The sequence below is a fragment of the Cyrtonyx montezumae genome, unplaced genomic scaffold (genome assembly GCF_038088225.1).
Source record: "Cyrtonyx montezumae isolate F1298 unplaced genomic scaffold, pur_monq_1.0 scaffold_8, whole genome shotgun sequence".
In the NCBI taxonomy this organism is placed as follows: domain Eukaryota; kingdom Metazoa; phylum Chordata; class Aves; order Galliformes; family Odontophoridae; genus Cyrtonyx; species Cyrtonyx montezumae.
The window spans coordinates 40,045,249-40,072,595 of record NW_027072089.1 but is presented as its reverse complement, the minus strand read 5'-3'; the positions used below and the strand labels follow the sequence as shown (position 1 = coordinate 40,072,595).

The following is a 27,347-nucleotide window of genomic DNA, read 5'->3' as shown; positions in this document are numbered from 1 at the left end:
AGATGTTCAGTATCTCACATTTTATTTATAAACCAGAGGACGCAGATCTCTAATAACCAATTAAAAGCTAAATAGTAAATCAGTATGTTAAATGCCATGGATTCATTTCTTAAGCTCTTACTCAGTAGTTTCTACCTCATTAATACAGGTAGAGTATGGTGTGAAAAGGGAAAGAAAAATTCTTTTCATGTGCAATAACTCAACCTCTTACCAATTAGTTATTGTATGCTGCAGACTACAGTAATCCGCTTTGATATTTTGAAAGAGAATATTAAGAAAGAGAGTAGTTGGCAAATTAATATGAGTGTATTTATTCTTGAGCTTCCACAAGGCAGTCAAAGCCAGTATTGACAAATTTTCAGAACGTTTTTCCCTGCCATAAAGCAGATTTTAATTTTGTGCCCAGCTAAGGTTTTACTGAGAGTTTAGAATTCTTTTCTCTTTCTAGTTAATTTGCCAGTAGAGTTGTATGTATTTGGCCAAATATATGTGGGTGTGTGTGTCTGTGTTTATCTGGTAGGTAAAATCGTGTAAATGGCAAACACCAATGCAGAGCTCAAGGATCAAGTGAGTGTGAGAGTGAATTCCAGTCAGGAAGTTCTGGTGAGAGCCTCTGATGTTAGTCACTCTTACTGAGCAAGGCAAGGGCTTTCAGTCTTCTTCCTGCATTTCTACTTTCTAAATCAAATGGGACATCGGTCAAGCAAAAATTGAGAACTATTCTTTGACTTACCTGCCTATCTGTGAGCATTTAGTTTAGTTCTTTTGTGCTGTCCTTTCTCGTAAGCACTGCTACTTCTGCATTTCTGGCTCTGATGGTTTTCCTTTTAGTGTGCTGCTCTGCAGATGGTGGCTGCTCTCTTCCCCAGAAGTAGCTGCATTTCTGTGTTGTTATGTGGATATAGTATATGAAGTACTGTAATGAATGATACAATAAAGATGTAATAGAGTTATGCTATATGTGTATATACAGTGATCTGTGAAATAAATTACTAATGAAGTGCAGTCTCATTTAGGTTTTACCACTGTTTCACCCAGAAAAGCCCTGTGATGAATGAGCCTTTGTCATTTCTGTCATAAACACCATTTTTCTGGGTGGTATAACTCCTCCTTCTTAAATCATACTGAGCTGAAACTTGTCATGCATATGTCAGTTTGAATAAGCATTTTTAGAAACCATTTGTTAAGGGAGTTGAGGTTTCCTTTTTCTGTTTGTGTAAGTGTTAGTTATAAATAAATAATTTCACTCTTGACCCTGGTTAGTCTAATATGTTCAGAAAAAGTTTGGGGCCAAATCAGGAACTTCACATTAAGTTTCTTTTTTTTCTTTTGCTTCCAAGTTTTGCAGAAGTCTTGGGAGGCCTTTCTGGCTACATGGAGCGGAAAAGGAAAGATATGTCAGAGTGGAAGGGGTTACTAACAACTGTGCTGATGTTGGCTGTCATTTGTTCATGTTAGAAACTGATTTCAGTTTGTATATTAATTTAAATTTTATATCGGTAACTATGAGGTCTGTGTATAATTCTCTCTATTCAAAATGCCTTTGAGAAAAATTCATCAGGTTGGCAGTCATGGTAGCAAGGTTTCACCAAGGATTTTATTTGCTTTCATTTGGGTTCAGAGTGAAGTAAGATGAGAACGTGGTTCACAGAAGAAGCCATGAGCAGACTTGTCTGGTTGATGAGCTACTCCAAAATTTTGCATCAAAAACCTTAAAATTCAGCTTATACAGGAGCATGTTGGGAGATTCCTTATGAGACCTTGATGGCTGAGTTGTCAGTAATAAAACATTTAAGTATAGTAAGTGTTTGCGTAAAGGATTTCAATTATCATAAATCCCAGCAAATAATCTTCTATTCAGCTCTAATTGGAACACTCTGCAGTTGAAGAACAATAAAATTTTCATCAGAGAAATACCTACTTTTATTATTAATCAGTTTGATGATTATATATAATAAAAGCCTTTCTGACCACCTCTCAGCAAACATTGATCTTCAAAGTGGGAAGTTTCTCTTTGTATCTAGATCACTTCATTGCATCAGCATCTCTAACTGTTAGTTAAACTATAAATGGTAACAGGTCTGTGGCAGGCTGCTGAAAACTATTGTCAGCTGGCAATATCTTGCCTACACTACCTTCCCATATTGCTGCTACTAGAAAGTCAAATTCCCAGTCTTAACTCTGGGATATGAGTAAATGGAAGGCAAATAGTCCCATTTATTAACCTGTCAAGAAGAGAAGTACTGCCCCATCTGAACAGTAGCAGAAAGCTGAAGTGATTTTGCTTATCTTTAGGAAGCTGTGCAAATTGTTATTTCCTGATGGCTCTGGAAAAATGTGTCTTCTAAGGTCTATAGGTGCTTAACTAATTCTGGTCTTTCAGAATTTAAGTCCCTATCCTTTAGTTTCTTTCTGGTAGCATTGGTTTCTTCTGAGCTTCACAGTTTGTACCTGCCCTGCCTATTCACACAGAGTGGGAATTAACTCCTGCAAAACAATCACTAGGAATCTCAAAGCCTCCTCAGACCTGTATATTAATTTATAATATAATTTATGACATCTTGCAGTGTCATGGTCAGCTCAAGTTCTGTGCTTCTGTCTTCACCTGCTCAGTTTCAATTGATGCTGGCACTTCCAAGTTGATTGTCACCTTGCAAAGGTTCCCTCTCACTTTACGTTGAAAAAACGCACACGTTGATGCCAGCTAGTTATTTTCTTTGTTCTATTTACAATAGTTACAGGTAATTTGGAGGAAAGTTATATAGAGAATTCCATTTCAAGTCTTCTCTGCTTTTGTATAGGTTGAATCAGTGTAATAATCATTCAAATAAAAGAAAACTTTGTACTGCAAAATACTGGTACTCCCAAGTGCATCAGTGAATTCAGCAGAGGAGAGGAATGAGTACTATAAAAAAGTTCTTATGCATGTAGAAGACAAGGGGAGAAACCTGATGCCTCCTATTCTGACAACTAATGTTGTTTTTAGTCTTTATATTCAAAAGAATCTAATGTAGTTTTACTGTGTATTAGATGTACATTAAAAGAGAGAAGTGAACCTTTATTTTCACATTTATTTCCTTGTGGAAGTAACCGTCTTCCTGTTTGCTTTCTTAACTTGATCAGTATATTAAGATGATGTTTCCAGCACTTTCTTTCTGTTCAGAAATTAGTCCTTTGAATATTATTTCCTCTCATCTTTGCTTTACATCTCTTTGTAGAATTATAGGGTAGTAGTAGCTCAGTGGATGCCATTTCATACTTCAGCTGCCTTTTTCTGCTAATGCCACAACCTTTTAGCTTTCCTTTTCAATTCTCTATCATCAGAGAACTCGCTAGCTTTCAAATATTTATTATTATATTCCCGTACGTGTTTGAGTTCTACACTGAAATTGTTTTAGGGTTATAACAGAAGCACTCAGTTCAGAGGAAAATGTTTGAGGGAGAGGTGAAATGTAACATATCTTCTGCACCATAGTGTATTTAAAAAGCTGCTAAATTGGTACCCCTGTGTGTGGAGTAATTGAAGGTCATTTTCTGCCACATTTCTCCCTGACATTTTTTCTTTGTTTTAGTTGGCTAATGTGGATAACATGGTGTCAGTGTAACCTACTTTATTTGCACAACTTTGCACAGTAGTTTTAATATAGCTATCTTATGGACAAGATGGATGGGGAAAAATCAAAGCATATAAGCTGCCTTTTCAGTAAGGTTCTGGGGCTTCAATTTCAGAGCTCTGCTAGAGACTGTCACTGTTCAGAGAGGTTACTTCCCCAGCTGGCTCCTCTGTCCTTATGCTACCAGTTAATTCAGTGTTTTTTTTTTGTTTGTTTTGTTTTGTTTTTGTTTTGCCAAACACAGCTGTATGGATACGTCTGCACATTTCACAGTTATATATTAACAACAAACTTTACATGAAATGAAGACTGAAGGATTTTAATTTAAAATCTCTGTTGGCTTTAGCTACAGGAATATTCTTTTAGCCTCCCTAGCTCAGTCCAGAGGGACTCACTGCAATTGTGTTCTGATCTAGATGTTCTGACAGAGGTTGTAATGGAATGCTTGCTCATTTGCAGTCATCCTCTGAGGTCCTCCTCAGTATCAGCACCTCTGCATACCCAAAAGTTTTACATTTTTGTTTCTCATGTTTGTTCTTTAGGCTTGCTCACCATATTTCAGAAGTGTGAACTGGAGTGGTTTTTTTGTTTTGTTTCGTTTTTTTTTTTTACCATCCTGCATCCATTTTGTTGAAGTTCTTTCATTTCTGTAAGCTCTTTTCACACTTAGAGCATGTCTCACCTTCATGAACACCTTGTGCAGCAATGTCAGCAGTTGCATTTGTCTGATACAGTGCTTAACACAGTGTAGCTAGTTCAGGCACTGCAGCAGTACCATGCCAGTTCAAAGTTTAAGACCCATGAGCTGTAGCTCTCTCTGCAATATCCTTTTCCACACAAGTCCTTCTGGTACATGAGAACCCTGGGCTCTTGTTGTCTCTCACAATTTGAACTAGTGAAGCTTTTGTTCTCTCCTTCACTCTGAATTTTATATAGGTTTTAGTGCTAAAAAGTGGACTTTTTGTGCAATACCAGCTCTGTTTACATTTGGTATAATTATTAGTACTTTAAAAAAGAGAAAATAATGATAAAACCACTCTCTTCCAGTGGGGAGGTATTTACACAACTCTCTTTTTTAAAAGGTTTCGTACTTGGAGCTCTGTTATGAGTGTATTAGGACATAAATGGTAGTATACACGGCCACAAGGGACTGGCATACTTCAAATTTCATGGCTATTAAGGGGTGCATTGCATTGACAAAATATATAGTGTGTGAACTGTTCCTTCCTTGCAGAATGCTAATAAAAGCTAAGAGTAGGTCTGCAGTGCCTCCAGTGTTGCCACTGTATAGCTGCACTGGAGTTACCGTGTAGAGCAGAACATGCCTCCCAGAGACTTTACAGCAGAGTGGTAGATGGAGGTGTACTGAAAAGAAAACAGAACTGATCAATCCATGCTTCTGCTGCATTCACTGTCCCTCTTTTTTAACCTTAATTACTCACTCCCATTTCCTTCTCTCTGTTCTTCCTTCCTTGTTTCCTCTGTTTACTATATTTGTCTTGCTTAAAGGAAAAGGGTAAAAGACATTGCTTTATCCTAGTTATTTCAGAGTATTCTTTGTCTGCAATCTGCTTCAACTCAGTTTTCTTCTGCTCTTGTTAGAAGAACATACAGCCTTTTTATTATTTTTTTTTTCCATAGGCAGGCAATATTTTATAATGGCTACAGAAGAAAAAGGGTAGAGTGCACCATTTTCATGTATAGCACTCATCAGAATAACAGACTAATTTTAGATGTTTTCATGTAACATCCCCTCACCTCTTGTTTCTCTGAGCCAGAGGTGTGTCTTTTATTTTTATCAGAAGCTAGATGAGTAGATAATGGCTTTTATATTGCTTTTTCTGTACCTTCCCCAGTATATAAGAATTATTAAACAATTTAATAATTTCTTACTTTCTCTAAACCTTGTTCTTGAAAAAAGTTTCATGTTTGCCTTGACATGTTTTGTTTTTTCTTACTTTTTTCACACTTACATGCCTCTTCTACCTTTATAAATACTTGCAATTTGTTACATGTCCTGACATGCTTGGGGTTGGTAATTGTATGTAGTTATTTTAACGCAGTTAGGAAGTACTATTGGCTGGACGTTCTGTTTTTCCTTACATTTTACTTATTTTTTGCTTCATTTTAAAACTTCCTTTATCTTTTCATTTTGCCAGATTCATTATTCTCCTTAAATTGTTCATTTAATTTCTTGCATCTGAGCTCAACCAGATTGTATTGTATTGTCATTTTCGACACTACAGTGCATTGGAATGAATATAGCTATCCCACTTGTCTTCTTGATCTAGACAAGGTCTAAATTAACAAGTCACATTTCATTTTGAAAACATATGTTTGCAATTCTTCCAGTCTTACTTGGCATATTTCCTGCTTTAGTGAAGATGGAAAATGTCTTTGTTTCTTTCTTTAATAGACTCCTCTTCCTTCTCTCGTCTTGTTGTCTTAAGCAATTATTCCTATGATTGTAGATATTTTCTTTTTCATCTTTAGATATTTTACTTCTAAGTTTAGTCTGGTTGTTTTTTAAATGACTGAAGTAATATTTAGAATTACTTTCACCATCTGCCTTTGGAATCTGTCTTTCAATTTGCATTCAAGGGCAAACCATCTGTGCCATGTTGGTGGTCAATTTGGAATGAGAGCGGTTTACTTAAAAGAACTGATAACCTCCTAATCAGGGCTAAATAAAATTTGGCCATATTCTGGGTCACGTTATACTCTACTGCTAAAAGGTGAGATGTGTGGAAGAGAGATTACACAGAGAACAGTAGCACTCGAGTTGTATTGCACCAGAATTGCAATGAGTTGAGTGGCATAGGATAAGCAAGTGTTTTTCCATATTACCTGTCTAAAATGTGGAGTTGGCGTGACTGAGTTTGTTGATCTGGGAACCCCTTGTAAGTGAGATCCAGCTGTTGCTGTCTGCTCTATTCCTTTGTGTTGGGTGTATTTGTCTTATAATTCTTGTATTTCTCAGCTTTTGTATTTTGTGGCCACAACAGCAAAAGGACCATAATATCTTCTCAGAAGCAATTTTCATATCCTTACTTTAAACTCAGAATCTCTTCCATTGTTTCCATTGTCTTAAAGTACTTGGAAATCGAAGGATAGATTTTTCTTTGAAATCATGGTGCTATGAGCAAATGTGTGTATGTATTGTTGTGTAAGAGATGAGCCTGTAAGAGTTCCTTATCTTCAGGGAAAGAAACTTGTCTCTGTGTTTTTGGCAAGTTGTGATGGTTTTTTTTTTTAAAGTTCTGTAGCTTCTAACTGTTTTACTTCTTTCACATCCCTACCATCTGTGTCCTCAAGACCTGAAAACAGCGTTTTGTTTTCAACTTGCTAATTAGTAACTCTTCTACTACTTTTTTTCTCCTCACCTTTTTCTTTTCTTCTCGTATTCATTGCTGTACTGTGCCTTTCTCTGCATGTGTTTTTCTCTCCTTTTTTAGATATATCAAAATATCACTGATGAAAGTTTGGTTCTTTTTGGGAAAGACAGGCAAGGAAGACAAGAGAATTGGTTGCCCCCCTGTAGAGGAGCAGTATATACATAAGGAGCTCTTTTATGGAATAGATTAAAGTCTGATTGAGAGCTTGTGGAGTGGAGTCTAAGGAGAGACCAGTGGCATGGATGACATTGTGATGGGAGTTTATTAGACCAGCTGATATAATTCAACACTGGTGAAGACACACCTAGAATACTGTTTTCAGTTCTGGGCTCCTTGGAGCAAGAGAGACGTGTAGTACTGGAAAATTCAAGTGTAAAGCCACTGAGATGACTGGGAGGTTTAGGCAGCTGGGCCTGTTCAGGCTGGAGAAGTTTAGGCTCAGGGGGTCTCATCAATATGTGTAAATACTAGAATGGGGAATGTGACAGGACCAGAGGCTGAAACACAGAAGATAAAACTTCTTTTGTGTGAAAGTGATGTAGCATTGGCACAGGTTGCCCAGAGAGTTTGTGGAGCCTCCTTTCCTGGGGATCTTCAAAAGCCATCTGGCCATGGTTGTGCACAACCTGCTCCAGGTCTCCTTACTTGAGCAGGTGTTGGACCAGGTGGACCCAGTGGTGTCTTCCAACTTCAACCAGCTGCAGTAAGATATTTAGGAATCAAACACAGTCTAAGGTTTAAATACTTAGACTGTGGGTGCAAAGCTAAGTCATTATCTTATGAATCATGGTGTTCCTGAAAGACATTCTGTTTAAGTTACTTGTTTCAGATACAAATCATTAGCTGTGATCACTGACTAGATTGCACGGTGACTTGGTTGGAAGGGCATGAAGAGGCTAGAGGTCTTGAAGGCAGTGCAAGGGTTGACTTATGCACTTGCCTTTAACAAACTAGGTTGATAATTGGTTAGAAGAGATATGCCTGCAAGAGAGCTTTTAGTTTCCTTTTTAATTCAAATGTAATAGGTGACAACTTGATATACCACCTTTTAGCTTTGTAAATTGAAACACTGTTGGTAAAGAATTTTTAAAAAAACCTACTATCTTTGATATCTTGGAACAGTAAATGTGCATATAAAGCACAATTTAATCTTCTCTACACTAAGGAAGAATCAACAGTGTCTATTTATCATGATAGATATTGCCTAAAATATTTTTTGTCTGTCCAGTGATGGAGAACTCAGAGCCTTCCCAAATAAAATTCTAGTGCTTCACTGGTTTTACTATTAGAAGGCTTTCTCTTCTGTCTAATCTGAATCTTTCTATCTGTAATTCCAACCTTTTCGTTCAGTTCTGCACATATCTAGAGTATGGAGATTACTGTGTTTACATTGCGGTAGCCTTCAAACATGAAAGCTGGAGGCTGTGCCCTATCTCCCTGTTTCCTTTGCTTGAGATGCAGTCCTTATTAATGCATTCTCTATAGCTTGAGGACCTTCAGCTCAGTCAAAATCGAATGTTTTCCCCCAGCTCAGATGGTAAGTAACAAGTGGAGGATAACTGATTTCCATGTTTAAACAGTGTTCTTGTTCATAACTTCCAGTGTGGTGCTCACCTTCTTTAAAATTCTATAGCAAGGTTGAGTTATATTTAGCTCCTGATCTGCCTTTGTATTCGTAACCCAAAAATCCTTTTGTACAGAAGCATTGTTCTTAGTTTCTCCAATCTGGTATTTCCTTGCTTAAGTATTTCTACAGGAGCGAGAAACTGCATTTACTGCTATTGCATTATTCTGCTTATCCCCACTGTTTTTATTGCAATTCTAAAATCTGTCTAAAGAATTCTGAATTTCAGCGTACACTCAGTCCCTCCCATACTTATGTTATTAACATATTTCTTCCTTTTTTTTAATCATGTCCCTGCAATAAAGCTTTCTAGTTGATAATAAGTAAACTGTAGTTAACTAAGAAAAGTTTTCTGAGTAGTTCTGCAGCCACTTAATTGCATTTTATATATCCTAGATTTCTTAAGAAAATGTCATGTGACACAATATTGTTAAATGGAGCAGATGATCTTGAGGGAGATCACACGGCACGTGCATGGCAACCAGGGGATCAGACCCAGCCAGCACGAGTTCACAAAGGGCAGGTCGTGCTTGTCCAACTTCATCTCCTTCTATGACTGGGGGACCAGACAGGTAGATGAGGGAAAGGCTGTTGATGTAGTCTACCTCGACTTCAGCAAGGCTGTTGACACGGTTTCTCACAGTATTCTCCTGAAGAAACTGGCAGCCCATGGTGTGGACAGGTTCACTCTTCTCTGTGTGGAGAACTGGCTGGAGGGCCGTGCCCAGAGGGTAGTGGTTAATGGAGTTAAGTCCAGCTGGCGTCCCGTTATGAGTGGTGTCCCCCAAGGGTCAGTTTTGGGGCCCATCTTGTTTAATATCTTTATTGATGACCTAGATGAGGGGATTGAGTGTACCCTCAGTAAGTTTGCAGATGACACCAAGTTGGGAGGATGTGTCGATCTGCTGGAGGGTAGGGAGGCCCTTCAGAGGGATCTGGATAGGCTGAACAGCTGGGCTGAGCTCAATGGGATGAGGTTCAATAAGGCCAAGTGCCGGGTCCTGCACTTTGGCCACAATAACCCCATGCAATGCTATAGGCTTGGGGCAGAATGGCTTGAAGAATGTAGAGAGGAAAAGGACCTGGGGGTGTTGGTTGATGCTCGGCTTAACATGAGCCGGCAGTGTGCCCAGGTGGCCAAGAAGGCCAACAGCATCCTGGCCTGTATTAGAAATAGTGTAGCCAGCAGGAGCAGGGAGGTGATCATCCCCCTGTACTCAGCTCTGGTGCAGTCGCACCTCAAGTACTGTGTTCAGTTTTGGGCCCCTCACTACAAGAAGGACATTGAGGCCCTGGAGCGTGTTCAGAGAAGGGCAACAAAACTGGTGAGGGGTCTGGAGCACAAGTCTTATGAGGAGCAGCTGAGGGAGCTGGGATTGTTTAGTCTGGAGAAGAGGAGGCTCAGAGGAGACCTTATTGCACTCTACCACTTCCTGAAGGGGGGTTGTGGTGAGGAGGGGGTGGGCCTCTTCTCCCAGATAACTAATGACAGGACGAGAGGGAATGGCCACAAGTTGCGCCGGGGAAGATTTAGATCAGATTTGAGGAAATTTTTTTTCTCTGAAAGAGTGGTCAGGCACTGGAATGGCCTGCCTATGGAGGTGGTTGAGGCACCATCCCTAGCACTGTTCAAAAAGCGTTTAGATGAGGTGCTAAGGGATTTGATTTAGTAGTTCAGTGGGTAGGGATGGTGATAGGAGGATGGTTGGACTAGATGATCTTGTAGGTCCTTTCCAACCTAATGTATATATGAATCTATGAATGTATGAATCTCTAAAATAAAGATATACAACTTGTGCTATTTCTCTTCTGTCATGAGGCCTTTTATGCTGTCAGAAAGAAAATAGATTGACATGACATGATCTGTTGTTGACAAATATGTGTTGGCTGTTGCTCAACTTGTATTAACATCCATATATTTTTTTATAGTCTGATATTTTGCTCTTCAATGATTACGCATACTCTTCCGATCTTGCAAAGAGAGGGAGCAAGTGAGGTACTTAGCCATAGATTTTTTGTACTAATTTAGATGTGTTGCATGTATCATAGAATCCATAGAGTTTGAAGGGTCCTTTAGAGATCATTTAGTCCAACTCCCTTGCAGTGAACAGGGGTGTGCACAGCTTGATCATGTTGACCTGATCCTATCCAGCCTTGCCTTGAAAGCCTCCCGGCATCTGCCACCAATCTGGGCAACCTGTTCTACTGATTCACCACCCTCACGTTAAAAGATTTCTTCCTTATGTCTAATCTAAATCTCCCCTCTTTAAGCATGAAACTATTTCCCCTTCTTCTTTCACAACAGACCCTGCTGAATGGTCTGTCCCATTCTTTCCTCTAGAGCCCTTTTAGATACTGAAGGGCTGCTATCAGGTCACTTCAGAGCCTTGTCCAGGATGAACATCCCCATTTCTCTCAGCCTGTCCTCATAGGAGAGATGTTCAATTTGTTTGATCATTTATGTGACCCTCCTCTGGATATGCACCAGCAAATCTATGTCTCTCCTGTACCTGCTCCACATCTGGATGCAGTACTGCAGGTGGGGTCTCACCAGCACAGAGAAGAGGGGCAGGATCACCTCCCTCGCGCTTCTGGCCATGCTGCTTTTGATGCAGCCCTGGATATGGTTGGCTTTCTGGGCAGTGAGGACACATTGCTGGGTCACATCCAACTTCGTGGTCCACCAGTACCCCCAGGTCTTCTGTGGCAGGGCTGTGCCTAATTCTTTCATCCCCCAACTAGAATCAGTAGTGGATATTGCCTTGACCAGGTGCAAGAACTTGGACTTGGATTTGTCAAACCTCACGAGGTTCTCCTTGGCCCACTGCTCAAGCCTGTCTGAATCCCTCTGGATGACATCCCATCAGTCTGGTGTGTACACCCCACAGTTTGGTGTCGTCAGCAAACTTGCTGAGGGTGCCCATAACCCTAGATCATTTGATATAATCTAGTGCCCAGCTGCTTCTTCAAAAGCATGTAGGTCCCCTGTAGATTCTTGCTAGTATTCACCCAGAATCCATGTGAATGTATTAGGACACCCTAGGACATCTCAAAAAACGAGATATCTCTGTATAAGCCACAGAGATGTCCTGAAACTGGCTTGGTCTGAAAGTCAGTAGCTATGCTTATTGCTCTTTTTACATTCATCACATAGGTGATACTTGTGCTGTATACATAGAACTGAATTATATGTTTTCTACAGTTGTCAAAGACCCTTTTTGTTGATCCATGGATTCTGAAATCTGTCTTTTAGTATTTCTGATATAGATTCACAGTGAGGCATTTAGGAGGCTGGTCCACCAAGTAGAACCACTTTGAATACAATTAAGTATTCAGCTCCTTGCTCATTTAAGGCTGATGTTGCCCTTTTATTCATGGTATTTATTCTGTTAAGCACCTGGAATAAAGATGAATGCAAAAAGGTGTTATGAACATTAGCTATGTGCATGTATCCCTCTAGTTTTTTGCACTGTGTTGTGCAGTGGACTAACATTTTTTCATCTTCTTGCTACTAATGTACTTACAGAATTATTTATCTCAGAGATTGATGTGTTTCTTGCCAACTGCATCTCATTTTGGCCCTTTATAACATGTTCTACTGTGGTATTCTTGGTTCGTAAGTTGACTTTATTTTCATTCCTTGCATGCTGCAAGATAACAGTGGGTTCTTCACTAATACAGTGTGGTCTCATTGTACAATCCCCATTATTCTTTTTCAAGACATTTAGCACTTAGTCAGTATTGTTTCTTTAAAACAGTGTCAGGTTTCTCTAACTCCCTTTTTTTACTTCCGTGGAGTTCTTGAGGGATTCTCCCAGCAAATTCTGCATTTGTGAAAGCATGCCTAATTGAAACCCCTTTTTTCACTCTACTGTCATGAGTAATTTTTTTTCCAAACAAGCTTTAGTATTTTATAGTACTATGAGTCATATGAATAACCAGGTTTCCATTTTGCCCATTAAGTCAAAATGTTGATTGTCAACTTAATCTTCTTCCAAGTCCTCCTACATACCATTTGTAATTCTTGTGGTAATGTTCAACTATTAGACACTGAGCTAAGTGTACCACTGTTATATTAGCTCCTTCCTTAACTCCCTTCTATAAATAAGCTTCATTTTCACAGTGATGCACACTGCAGTATTTTATATCTAATAGTTGATGTGTTTTGTTTTTTCTTTTGCCAGTCATCCACACTGATTTAGTTTGAAGCGCATCTCATCTTAAGTAGGCATTAATAATCATTTTTGCTCATATAATTAGGCAACATATATAAATATCACAGTAAGATGTGGAGGAATTATCCAGTCTGTCTTCACATCATGTTTCTTTCCTCTGTGAGACATGTTTTCCATCTTTGCTTACCTATTCCTATTATATCTAAACAGTCTTGGATATCAGCTCATGGATGAAGGTGCCAAAGCCATTCTGTCCACAACGCTTATTTGACCATTCCCAGTATATATCTGTCTCTGCTGATAAAAATATTGGTAGATCCCTAGGCTCCATGATGAGTCTTTTAGCCTCCTTGTCACTTGTGACTCACTCACTGTCATTTCTGCATGTGTTCTTAAATCAAAGGTAGACGGACATCAGAGTTTAATTATGGGTAGATTTCCTTATTGAGGGTCGTCAGATTGCCACTATTGTCCTCAATCCCCTTCATTCCCTCTTCAGAATCTATTTTGGAAGTGTGAATCTCTTGAACACTGGGAATGCTGGCTTTTCTTTCTCTATTCTTGAGACCGATTCATCTCTTTTACCAGAATAGGTGACATTACCCTTCTCTGCATTTGAAGGTCATATTAAGGTGTCATTAAGATATGTAATATGAATTACCTAGTTTACAGTAGTTTGGATTCAGAGGATCTCCATTTGTTAAAAGTTTGCTCATATTGATACTGTTCTTGCAATCTGTTCTGAAAACTCCAATTATTTTTTAGCATATTTGACAGTAATTTTTTATCATTAGGGATTCTGTGATGCAGCTGAGTATCTGGTACACTACAACTATTTCTGTTGATGTTGTCTTTGAGTGTAGGTAGGGGAACATTGTTTTGTGCCCTCTAGCATAGGTAGCAAATGCAGATGAGAAATGTAATTGGAATTCTTTATTAAGTGTTTTACTTTATAATGCTTCATAATGCAAACAGATGGGGTTTTAGCAGATTTTTTTTTTAAGTTTGGTGATATTTTGTTAGCTTTCAGTAAAAAAAGAGGAACATTTTAAAGCCAGTATGAACTCTGTATAGAAATACTAGTTTTAAGATAGAATCATATCATTGTGCTTAATCAGAATTTAAAGTTCAACAGAATAAATCATAATCTTATCAAGAAATGTTCCAGGTCATTAACACACTGTCTGTTGGACAGCACTTTTAAGTAACATAAAACTTAACAGTGTATTTTAGAACTGCTCTATTGGCTTTGTTTTTGCATATTCTAATTTAGACATAGTGCTTAATTGTGCTGTCTGCCTGTCAGAGTATAAAGAAGTAAATACAGCCTTTGGCTTCAAAAATGTTAGCTTCCACTTAATTTTTTTAGCTAGGGTGAAAATGTATTTTCTCAGTGAGATAAGACTTCAACAGATGCTATTTTAACTAATTCTGTGGGAAGGATACCTGTTGGTCTTCCCAGGTTTAACAGAGCAGAAAAAAAATGTTGGCCTGACTTCACACAACCAGTTTATTGAAGAAAGGACCAGTATCTATGTTAGTATCTTTGTTTCTTGTTGACAAGCATTTCATTCCCTGGTGTTTTCCTTTTTTTATCTTTGTTAATAACTAGATTTACAGTTGTTGGTTCTGTGACTGCTCAGACTTGTCTGTTTTTGGTTGCAGGATTGTTCTATGTTTTTTTGTTTTCTTTTGTTTTTGTTTTCCCTGTACAGAATCTTTAAATGAAAAATAAAATAGCTTAAAAAAAACAAAAATAGCTAAAAAGATTGAACTGAATTGAATTGGTGTCTTTTTTCCTTCATTTGGTAGTGGATCATGCTTCCCTAAAACAATTTGAAATTTTCTGTCTCATTCATTTTAGTTCTTGAGCCACTGAATTCCTTTAGCTTTTTTGTTGTCATCCCTCTCTCCTTGAGCTTTAACTAGCTGAATGTATTCTTCCTATTCCATTATCAGCACAGGATTTCTTTGATCTCTAATTTCTGGGCATGTCACTGAGGCCAGCCAATTCTATATTTCCTACATTTTTTCCAGAAGAAAATTTGACTCCAAATCCCGTTGGATTTTCAAATTTAGTCTTGTTACATTTGACTAGAAATATCAATCTATCTTTTTTGAATGTATTTGGTATGTTTTGCCCTGAATTATGTGTACCAAGCCTACGTAATTATGTCTGCTTTCAATGTTCCTCCATAGCATTTTAACTTGCAGTGGTTATTTCATATGATGTTATAGTAGACCACTGGAAGCTTCTTTTCTAATTACTGTGTTTCTACCTTCTGTATCATTACATTATTTTCTGTCTAGGTTTTGGCTGTTCCATCTCCTTCAGTCTCCCATGAGTTCTGTGGTGCCCTGAACACAGATCTCAGTAAAGCTTTTCCACAACCAGTTCATCAAGGCAATGACAATCATGAGGTCAGCAGCCACTTCCCCTTGAGTTTGTTCATCATCTTTTTTTAATCTGTTGATCCTTAACATTGTATTTTCAGTGCACCCTGCATATTTTTTTCAGATGCAGTCTACATATGATCTGTTGTTCTATTTTTGCTGGTTAACTATATGGGTATTTGCTCATAGGTGAGACACTACAGTCTTCGTCTCATTGCACATTTCTGCTATTATTTTTTTTTGTGGTTCTGTTTCTTTTTTCTTCCACAAGTACTTATTCCTTGTTACTTTTTCTGGTCCACAGGAGCTAAGAACCTTTTACCTGTGACCCTGCTAACATTTTATTTCAGTTTGGAAGTTCCAACCTGTTTTTTTCTGTTACCTGGCCTAGTTAGCCCTCTCTAACATGTATCTCAGAGTTTGTATTGCCTTGTTCACACCTTGTAGGATGCTATCAAAAATTCAGCACTTTTTACTGTTGTGTTAGCTAATAAACTGAAAAATGCAGTATCTCTTCCTATAAACTTTGCTTCTTTCACGCCCTTACAATGACACAGTTACTACGGAGCTGATGCTGTTCTTATATTCATACGACACTCTGACTTCACAGTTTTCATCATGCTCTAGATTTATGCAACCTAGTGAAATGGCTTAATGATATTAGACTACATTTCGTGCAATCTAACAGTGAATTGCTGCTGAAAATCTGTATTCTCCTTCCACCTCTTGCAGTCCATTCTGTCTTTGCATGAGGTCTAGTGATCACATGACCTCAGGATAAGCTGGATCATCTTGCTGATATAACAGAAAATTAGTGTATGCAGATTATTACTTTCCTATGAGATTTGTTGTTCTGACTCATAATGTGAATGCACAGTTTACCACCAGCTGAGCAATGAGGTTTCAGGAAGACCAGAGGGAACCTGAAGTTATACAAGGTTAAATTTAAAAAAAAAAAAAATGTCTGTATTACTATTTCATGAAAAACAGTCAGAATTTGGGATGAAAATTTGAGTTTATTGAAGTTTGGAGTAGAATCTACATTGACATGAGCGGGTGTCACTATTTCATCTCCATTAATGTTGAAATTGAGGTAGATTCAGCACCTCTCTAGGGAACAAAAATTGTTTAGTAACTTGTGATTCTTTTCTTTATAAATTCTTTATATAGTCTCTATATTTTCTTCTTACATTTTTAGGAAGTTGTGCAAATGCTGATTTTGACCAACTTCTTATGTGTTTGTTCAGTTGCAAGAGGTAGCAGTATCTAAAAATCTCACTTAAACATCTAAATTCCAGAATTAATATATTACCTAAAAAAAGGCTTGGTTGTGTAGAAAGAAAACAATGGGTCATACTGTGTGCTTTGTATGGTAAATGCATGTTCTTCTTGTCCTTTCTCTGTTGTCTTACTGATTTTATTTTCCTGATGCTTCTGCTGCATGTTTCACCCTTTCTTTCCAGTTTTTCTCCAGTTTTATCTATAGTCATAGCTTCCCCGTAATTAATGTAGGTGCACAGCCTACATCACGTGAAGCACAGAGGCATTATTTATCCACCTTCATGAGCATATGTCCTATGACTTGTTGGCAAAGCTGTGCCACACAGGGAGCTTGGCCTTAATGATCTCTAGAGGTCCCTTCCAACCCCGACAATTCTGTGATTCTACGATTCTGTGTGATTCTGTAATACAGGAAGAGATCACAGGCAGCAGCTCTGTATGGCTGTATCCTGCTGAGGGAAGCATGCACATACGGTTTTCTGTCAGTAATCAAATGCCTTTTACACTGCCTGTTTCTCTTTTTACTACATCCCATCTTTCTGTTTTACTCATATGAGACTATTATGGTACACTATGTGAGCTAGGCAATGAGGAAATTCTACCAATTCTTTATCCACCAAATAGTCCAGCCTTCATGCCCATATCTCTCTAATTTAGAGATAAAGATGAAGTGCAGGACCTCATCATAGGCCTTGCAGAAGTCCAGGTAGACGACATCACTTGCTCTTCCTTTGTCCACTCATGCTGTCACTTGATCATAGAAGGCCAGACTGGTCAGGCATGATCTGCCCTTGGTGAAGCCATGCTAGCTGTCTCAGCTCATATTATCAAAGGCTATTCTGAAAACAAGGCCAATGTTATCTGGGAAATAAAATGCTCAGTGAGGGAGACATGCTTAAATATCTGTGTTTCTGGCACGTCTGCTTCTTTCTGCTTCTGGTATTGAAACAATTGCTGTGAGTTAGGGGAATATTACATATCTAAAACATGCCATAATATGCTGATGATGTGGTATTTGTCAGTACTAGGTTACAAACGGTGCTTTCAAGCATTTACCTGTTAGTAACCTCTGAAGATGTAGGATGATCTATAGTGTTTGTTCTAGCAACGTTAACTCTTCTGCTGTTTCCTCTCTTTACTTATGAATTTGTGTTCATTGTCTGCCTATTATCCTAGAAGTTAGACCCACCACTAATTTGTTGCATTTATTTACTTTTATTAGAATTCTTCCAATTACTTATTAGAATTCCTTCTGAAGTCAAATATACCCTCAGAAACTGAAAATAAGTATCAAGTTATATGATAAAAAAAGATCAACATTTGGATTGCTTTTTAAAGTTATTCTAGAAAATATTGCCATTAATACTTTTAATGAATTTGTATCACTGAATGGTTGACAGATGTAAGAAGTAATATAACTTTAATGTTGGTCCACAGTCTTGATGCTTATAAAATTAGGAATATAGCAGTTTTAACTTATTTTTTCAGATTACTCTTCATCACACTCTTCTGTCAGTACAGAATATTAGCTAACATGAATGTTCATAAAACTGAGGAACAGAGCAAAGTTCTTTGTCATTATATTGAATTTATTTTGTACCATATTCCAGGAAGATGCACGAGTACAATAATGATCTTGATTTTTGATTGTGCACCACAGCTCTAGACATTTTAGGCTCAAAATAGAGAGCTGTGATTGAAACACACATCAGTTGTAAACTGAGTTATAATCAGTAGTAGTGAAAACTGATTACTACTGAAGAGAGTACTCTGATGCAGGATTAGTCCACCTGCACTTACAGTAACTATAATGAAAAACCTGTTTTAGTAGTAGTAGATCATTTCCTTTGTTATTTCCAATTTCTGTCCGTCCCAATTGAAATTCCTTAATTGAAATTTCACTTTTATATAATCTTAATTGACACTATTTCTGACATTATCTTCTGCTGTCATCGGCTTATTTTCTAGATGGGAAGTGATGGAGTTCTGCGCCTTAGTAGTTCTGCTTTAAACAATGAATTCTTCGCATATGCAGCACAAGGGTGGAAACAACGATTGGCAGAAGGTAACTCTGTTTGCTCTCAGATTTACCAAAGATTAATTATTTGATGAAGAAAGCCGCCATTTATCAGAGAATGAGAATTACTTTTAAAAGGGGAAGTGAAATGCAACAGTAATGCAACAAACATTGCTGATTCCATTTTCAATTTACATTATCACAACTTGATGTGACAGTTTATTTTGACCGTTAGAAAGAAGAAAAGACAACAACACGCTTTCATCACTGCCAAACCTTGTAAACATAAATGCATGTGACTAAATCCCAGCGATGTATTTTCAAAATAGTTAATTTATATGGGAAAACAAGTCTTGCTACTTCACATTCACTTTTGTTTTTCAGTGTATTCATTGGAGGTTGTTGAATGGCTGTATCAGAAATCACTGTGCATCATCAGTGTAGCTGTAATTTGTAATTATACATGAAATTAATCATTGACAACTTTTATTCAAATTGTTAGTATTTGTTTTTTAGGAGAATTTACTCCAGAAATGCAGTTGCGTATCAGACAAGAGATGGAAAAGGAAAAGAAAACAGAGCCTTGGAAAGAAAAATTCTTTGAAAGGTTTTATGGTGAAAAGTAAGTATTGAAGCAAATAAAAGCATTTTTTCATTTTCTTTTAGGAGCAAATGAAAATATAATTCTCTGCTTCACGCAGCACAGTCATATGCTGTAAAACTTAATAAAGTGGTTATCAAAGGCATCATTCCCTGATATAAGAAGTTGTGGGTAGAATTATAGTGGCACGTCTACACTTGCATTACAATTACATTTTTAAAGGTTCATAACTCATCCATAAAAATTCATTTCAAGGAAGGCTTAAGACACAAGGCTCAAGCATGTGAGTAATTTTTAATTATCTTTTAAAAGATGAGATCAGATCTGTTCTTACTGCAAAGTATAGATACAGCTTCTTCAGATTAGAAGAGCAGTAGAAATGTTTCTTTGTTGTGGTTTTTTTTAATTTTTTCTAAGCTAGTTGTACTTTTTAAATCAAGTAGTTCTTAGTGTTTGACAGAGATGGTCTTTCACTGTATCTAAATATACAGCAGAAGAGATACTGGATAGAGTCAAATGAAAATGATGACTAGTCTAATTTTAGAAGTGAGATGCAAAGAATAAATAGATGCCCATAATTGGCTAAAATGAATTATATAATATTGCTCCAGGTGTTCAACTGCGCAGTCAGCATGATCTGATTGATGCAGAGATGGCCTTCTGCAGAAGCGTAATATTTAATCTTTAAATTCTATTTTAAGAATCAGAATTTCAGAGATTTGCATTTTTTAAGATTATGAAATTTTCCTGTTGAAATTTGTTTTTAAAAATTTAATCTGTACGTCCTTTAAATAGATTTCAATTTTAAAAAATGCTTATTAAAATCTTAATCATTATAAAAAAACTATTTAAAAGTTACTGTTTTTTTATTTTATTTTAACATATGAATAAATTGAGTTTATGAATTACACATAGTAGACAGATATGTGCCAAAAGAAATATCACATGAGATTAGTTTTGTTATGAGTTGCTTTTGGCTTGAGAAATCTGAGGCACTGGAAAACCTGAGTATACATTATTGACTTAAAGATTAAGGCATTAATTAAAATGTTTCTGCAGTAACACTGCTACTTCTCACAATCCAATGCTTTGGGCTATTGGGAAACGTGGCAAAAAGAAGGCAAGGAAATGGACAGATAAATTTTAATATTTTATTTTTCAGTCCTTTCTAGGTGCTTCCTGAAAGTATGAATACTACTACACGGTATTATCTGTAAAAATAATGGCAATTCCAGGGTCTTAGTATTGCAGACTTTGTTATTGTCAAGCGCATCATTTCTTATTTAGAGGCTTTATGACCTCCATTTATTCCAGCTGTTGATTCCTGTAGTATCAGAAAGTATTTATTAGGTTTTTAGGTAGGAGTTTTTCATTATTTGTATCAAAACAGAAGTCAGTTACAGTCTCCTTATGAAGGAAAAGGCTGTGTAATATATTAACAGAGTACTTTCCACAATTAGTTTAGTAAGAGCAAAGCTTGAGCACCTCACTCTATTTGAAGACTGTTGTGAAGGCAATGACTGTCATGTGCACAGAGTGTGGTACTCTGAATTTTACAGAGCCAGCAGTCCTGCTGTGCTAGCTGAATGCTGGACACTATAATGGTTGGCAGATAATTACTCAGTCTGCAGTGATATGTGTCACTTGGGAAGATAGGTTCCTGACATCAGCATTGTTATGCAAAATGTCATATTGCACGTAATTTCCATTACTGACTAGAGTGTTGAATGTGTTTTCCCCTGCCCTATCTCTGACTTACATTATTTAACTCACATTCTTTTTCTTGGTTAATATGTAGGCAGCTTCTGCTTCTTTGCTGCTTGGCCAGTAGTAATTATTCTTCCCATTATTTACCGTCTTATTAAGTAAGTAACTTATTCCGCTGCTTTCATCTTGTATAAGTTCTCTTGCCTTTTCTTTTACTTTTTGACTTTTTTTTTTAACTTCGTTTGAGTATAGTTGGGCTTCATCTATTTTCAGTTATGTTCATTCAACTGAAGTAACAGATTTTGAAAACTTCCCATGCTGTTTCTCAGATTTGTTGTCTCTATTGCAGTCTAACTTACTTTCCAGTCAATCTGGAATCTTGCTCTCACTTCAGCTAATTTGATCTTTAAATATTCCACTACTTAATTAAAGTTACACCTCATACCTAGAAAAGGATAATTAATAGATGCAGAGTCTTTGGAAAATATTTTTACATGACATTCTATAGCTTTAGAGTTCTTCTTTCATGTAGGCTCTGTGCTTTCTGTTGTCTTTTGTGTGTTTGTTTATTTGCCTGCCCAGGCTGTTAATGATGAGACTACTAGTTGTAGTTTACTTCCATCAATTTGTGTTCTTTTTCTATTTTCTTGTGGTTGTTCATTTTCTTCTCTTGGACTTACTTTAAAAAACCAAAACTTTATTCTGCAGTCATTCATCCAAGATCAGCTGATACGTGTTGCCAGAAATTCAAGTTCTTCTGGCTGATGTCCCTAAGACTATAAAGGCTACGTTCTGTTGTCTCAATATATTAATTCCTTTCCCATTCTTGAGTGTGATATGTGTCAGGATAGCACTGTCAGCTCACTAAATCAGAGGTTTAATTTTGGGCAGACCTCTTCTAAAGTTTATTGCTGATTTAATCCTTCATTAACTTTATTCAATTTTCTCTAGTAGTCTATCACAACACCAGAGTATCAGCATCTGTATATCCTCGAGTAGCTGTTTGTGTCTTTTACCATTGATAGCCATCTGCCCTTACTTTATCAATTGAATTCTGTCCTTATCAGCACTTTTACTGATGGCTGTTTACTGCTGTTCTTATATTTCTCTGCTCTTTTGCAAAGTTTGAGTGTGTGTTTCTCTGAGGAAGATAGATCAGCTGTTTATCTTGCAATCTGGGTTTGCCTTAAACATGCTGACCTTGAGTCTTCTTTTTTTGACCTTGAGTCTTCTTTTTTCTTCATAGCAGTATCTTCTTCAAGTCAGTGATATTTCCAATACTGAGTAAAAGTGAGATTCAGTATATGTTCTGCTGACCTTAATCCTACAGTCTTGTTTTTCTGTACTTCTTCCTTTTTGATATGTTACTTGAGTTGTGTGTATTTGTGCAGTGCCCATGTGGCAGCTGCATTGACCTTTATCCTGTAGTTCATTCCTTTGCTTTTTTTTTCATCCCATAAATGTAAGTATAAGGCAAAATCTTCCATAATATGAGCTAGCCAGAGAAAATACAACAGTGGCTTAATTTTCTGTAATGCACTACATTTTCCCCCTCTTTATTTCCTGGAGATGACTTTTTCTTATTTGCACAAGAAAAGGAATTTCTTCACCTATACTCAGGTAAACTAAACTTTACTCACCTAAACTTAAAATCTAAGCTTAGACTGTATAGGAAACCTATAGTCTGTGTAGAAGAGAGACACATCTTCAGAAATGCATTCAATGTGGGGGATGCAAATTAGCTGTTCTGAATTGTTCTCTGGAGGATCCTCCCTCAGTGCGTTGATGGCACAGGGAAACTTTGTGCATATTAACTGACTAGCAGTAGGCAATATTAATAACTACCCTGAGAGTGCTTTTTTGGGTACCAGTTCCAGGCTGTGGATTTTCTTCTTTACACCTGTCAGCATGAATAATGCATCTGCTCAGTATTTTTTAAGGGCATAATCACAGATTTCATCCTTTTACACACTTTTTCTGTTCTTCCGTATACATGGGCCTCTGTGATCTCTTTTCCCTCTGGCTGCCCATTGGTATGTTCTCCTGCTTCTATAATATCTGAATATCTTTCACACTCACTTACTGCCATTCAGTTACTTTGTTTTCTGATTAAAATGAGAACAGAGATCAAACTTTTCTTGATTAGACTTGAAGACCCTTAAGACCATGACAACTTTATAAGTCCTCCAACCAAGCTTTTGTGTATTTTCTACCGTTATGGAATCACTCAAGCACGAAGTATGTTTGGAAGATCTCACAAAAGGTGCTGAAGACCTGTTCCGCTGACCACAGCAGAAAATGAGGGTGTCAGAGACCAAAAGTTCTTACAAATAGACAGTTTTTTCAGCTGTTAACTTTTATTTTATTTATTTTTCTGTTGGAAAGCAATAAAAAGCATAATAAGCAATAAAAATGTATTTAAAGCTGTGATTTCTGGAACAAAGGTATGTGAATCTTCAGAAGACAAGTATACAAAGGAATGCAGTTTTTTGCACTTCATCCCTGAAAATGAGTACATCATTATAAATGATCTCCTTTTATCTCCTTAGGAATGTTATTTTTAATTACAGTGAAATCAGTTGAATACTGTATACATAGAAATGTTTATTTAGAAATAGTTTTTATCCTAAATGAAGTATTTCGTTTACTGAAAGAATGGAGCAAAAACACACAAGGTGTCAGCTGATCCCTTGACTGGCAAAATGAGACTGAAGCAGAATTAATTTGATTGTCATGATAACTATGAAATGTTTGTGGAATTACAAAACCGAAATGCCTAGTTTGCTTTCTTGTTTTTAAATGCAGCTTTTTCATTTTAGCACAGTTTTTCAGCCATAGCTCTGGCTATGTTGACCCTAAATGCAGGTACAAGATGAAAAAGTAAATTTACTTTAGAACTGTTGCTGACTTATGAAGGCACAGTTGTGCATTTCCTCTGCATTATTGGCAGTGTTAAAATCACAGTGCTGTGCTGATATTAAAAAGAAATATGAGTAGTTGTTAATCTACATAAGTTGCTTTTTTTGTGGCTTTTTGGGGGTGTTTTTTGTTGAAGTGACAAATAGTTAAATAACAATGAATAGGTTATTTATTTTTAAAATATTTGAGTTTTTTAACACCACTAAGGCAAGCTGGGTAATTCATTTTCCAAAATATATAAAGCCATAGCTACAGCTTTGTAAATTAATCAGCCACCACTTACCCAAACGACTGTTATAAACTGAACAGTGTATCCTTTTTGTAAATGGAAGACACGAGTTAGAAAGGTGATCCTATACCTTTATACCATCTCTGTGATGAAAAAGCCTTTTTAATTCGTGGCTTCTTTTTTTTTTTAGATTGGGAATGTCAAGAGGGGAATCTCTAAAACTCACTGCCACGCAGAACAATGATGAAGATGACAGCAATTCTTTGTGTGGATCTTCTGGTACACCTGGTCCTTCTAAGCAAGCAACCTTTGAAGAACATGAACAAAAAGGCACTAAAACTCCAGCACTGCCAGAGAAAGACAACAGTACACCTCTTTGTAATATGGAACAGGTTCCTGTCAAGAATCTCATGGCAGAGACAGAAGATATACTGATACCTGAGGAATCAATCATTCAGGAGGAGATTGCTGAAGAGGTTGAGACAAGTATTTGTGAATGTCAGGAGGAGAACCATAAAACAGAACAGGAGTTTTCTGAGGACTCTGTAAGTCCAGCTGGAACAAATGAAGAAACAGAGGCTGTGCAGCTTGCAGACAGTACTGAGTCCTGTGTCATGATGAATGATGTAACTGATACTGCATCTCACATTGAAATTAAAGTGGAGTTGAAGTCAGAATGCCCTCAGGAGGAGATGTCGGTTGTGATAGATCAGCTGGAGGATTGTGTATCACCAGCACGATCAGCTTCCTCCACAAACTCTGTCAGTGATACAGCAGAGAAGGATTCTGAGTCTGCAAAAGAGCTAATTGCTCCAGAAATGCAAAATGCTGCTCTGGAGGGCTCTTTGTTCCCTGGTAGGGGCATTGCAGTGGATATGGAGCTTCAAAGTGACCCTGAGGAACAATCGTCTGAGAATGCTTGTATTTCTGAGACTTCCTTTTCCTCGGGAAGTCCAGAAGGGCCATGTGTTTGTATTGCATCTCCTGGAGGAGATACTCAGTCAACTTCAGAGGAACCCTGTACGCCAGCATCTCTTGAAACAGCTTGTTCATCTGAAGTATCCAGTACTGAAAACACTGAAGGTGATATTCAGCAAAAGACCACTGATGAAAACTTGCATACGCCTTTGATGTCGGAAATCTCTCCAATGTCCACCTCACCTGTAACCTCAGAAGCATCTCTGATGTCAAATTTACCTTTAACACTAGAGGTATCACCAGCTTCTAATTTACCTTTAACATCAGAAACATCTCCAATGTCTGATTTACCTATAACATCAGAAACATCTTCAGTATCTTCTGTTCTTCTGACTTCTGAAACATCTGTGGCAAATAGTTTGCCGCTTCCATCAGAAGCATCTCCCATTTCAAATTCCCCAAGCAACGAAAGACTTATTTTGCAACAAAGGAAATCTCCATGTCTGTTAGAAGAGTCACTCCCCACTTTAAAAGAAGAAAGCTCTACCATTCCTAGGGTGGTTCAAGAGGAGAATCTTGTTGTCCAGCCAAAGCAACTTCAGAGTGCACCTGAAAATTTAAAAGTGTGTCCACTAACAATTATACCTGATAGTTCAGCACTGGAAGAGCCCCAGAGTAAAAACCTTAGTCATCAGCCATGTAAGTCACATTCTGAAATTGAGAAATCGTACATTGCTTCCATCCCAGATCATTCCTCCCCTCCAGAGGTGATCAAAATTAAAAATCACAGTATTCAGCAACGAGGGGACAAGAAAAGCACGCTCTTGCCATCAGAGGTAGCTGTCTTACCAGAAGGATCAGCAGGCAAAAATTCCGAACTGTTTCCTTCAAAACAACATGAAAAACTATATACCTCATCTCTAGATAAATGTTCATTCTCCGAAGTGTGCAGAAGTAAGTCTCATAAGCTAACAGGCAGCACCCAAAGCCGACTAGAGAGTTCACATTCCTCCAAATCATTAGAACCCACAAAATCACCTGAAGTGATGAGGAATGAAAGCAGAGACCCAGAGATCCCAAAGAGGAAAACAGCAGAACAGCACAGTTTTGGAATCTGCAAAGAAAAGAGAGCTAGGATTGATGATGATCAGCCTAATCGTAGTGCTTCATCTACAAGTCCGTCTGATAAAGATCAACCACTCAGAGAAGAACCCAGAGTTCCACCCCTTAAGGTAAAGTAATGAAAACCACCCTGACTTGGAACTGAAGGTTTACTGTTTCCCTTCTGCTGCCTGCCTTCAGACTCAAAGCATGGTGATTTTTTTGTGTGCTTATAGAGGGGTCTTAGTACCAACCTTTGTTCTTTACTACCATGCCAAATTACATCTGATGTAAATATATCTATAGTTGTTCAGCCAGGGTCTTTGCTACAAAGTGCCTTTGTGTGAGGGTAAGTTTCCAGAATCTTTAGCTTAATCTTATTAAAGAGCTTCCATGCCATTTTTTCAGTGCTGCTTGTCTTTCTTTCTAATTGCCAACTGTATTGTCCACTTGCTGTCTTACAGATGAGTTCTCCAGGAAACATGGATAATAAACATTACCACAGCCGTTAATGAGAAAAAAAAATCTGTGCCTTTTAATGAAAAAACCCTAATGTCAGAGTAGTTGGAGATCCCATTGCAAGTTCAGGGCTTGGGGTAGGCTAAAGTAAAAGATTTTGCTACAGAATTAATTAGAACCACAGAGCTTGCTGTCAGGAGAATATATCTAACTGATGTATGTATCTGTTGATAGCAAAGCAAAAGATAAAAAGGATACTCTATCTAAGCTCTCTTAAATGTATTTTTCTACTATGTAAGAAAATAAATTCCACTTGAGAAGGGTTTTTTTCTAACAAAGGGATTAATAGATTTACTTATATCTAGTCCCAGTGTTTTGACCCTTTTAGTTTCCTACATGATGGCATCAGCCAAGTTTTATATCCAATTTGCTGAACTTAGCCACTGACTTTGCAATACTAGTTCCCGATTATACAGAAATGCCCTTTTCTGCATTTATTTTTAACTGCTTGCATCAATTGAAAATTGTTAATATGGCCAGGAGGGCAAATAGGCTAACTGTTTTAATCACTAGTGCAGCAGCTTATTTCAACTAATTTATTTTTATGAGCAGTGATGCAATTGGAAGTTAGCCCATTCTGAGTTTTAGTGATATTCTTTTGGATTTGGAAAGTCTCTATCTAGCCTAATAAATTCTAATCATTCTCTAAGCCCAAAGGAATGTAGATCACTAGGGAAGAAAAGAAGTCATGGCTATAATAATAAAAATAATCAAGCACTTAGAGCTTTAGCAATTCTGGTGATTCAAAGTGGAAAATGGGGAAAAAAGCTACTGAAAAAGAAAACAAAATGTTTTAAAGTAATTGTAAGCTGGTAGTACTTCCTAAAATATGTTAATGTAAATTTAATTGATT

The 27,347-nt window shown here is 37.4% G+C and overlaps 1 protein-coding gene across 2 annotated transcripts in view; it reads left to right on the top strand.

Annotated features, from left to right (window-relative positions):
* The window catches only part of ASXL3 (ASXL transcriptional regulator 3), a 121,366-nt gene that overhangs the window by 88,772 nt on the left and 5,247 nt on the right, over window positions 1-27,347 (top strand). For both annotated transcript variants that reach the window (XM_065753434.1, XM_065753433.1), the window contains 3 exons: window positions 18,452-18,548; window positions 19,017-19,122; window positions 24,147-26,106. In XM_065753434.1, coding sequence (XP_065609506.1) covers window positions 18,452-18,548; window positions 19,017-19,122; window positions 24,147-26,106 — 2,163 coding nt within the window. The remainder of the gene's footprint in view (window positions 1-18,451; window positions 18,549-19,016; window positions 19,123-24,146; window positions 26,107-27,347) is intronic.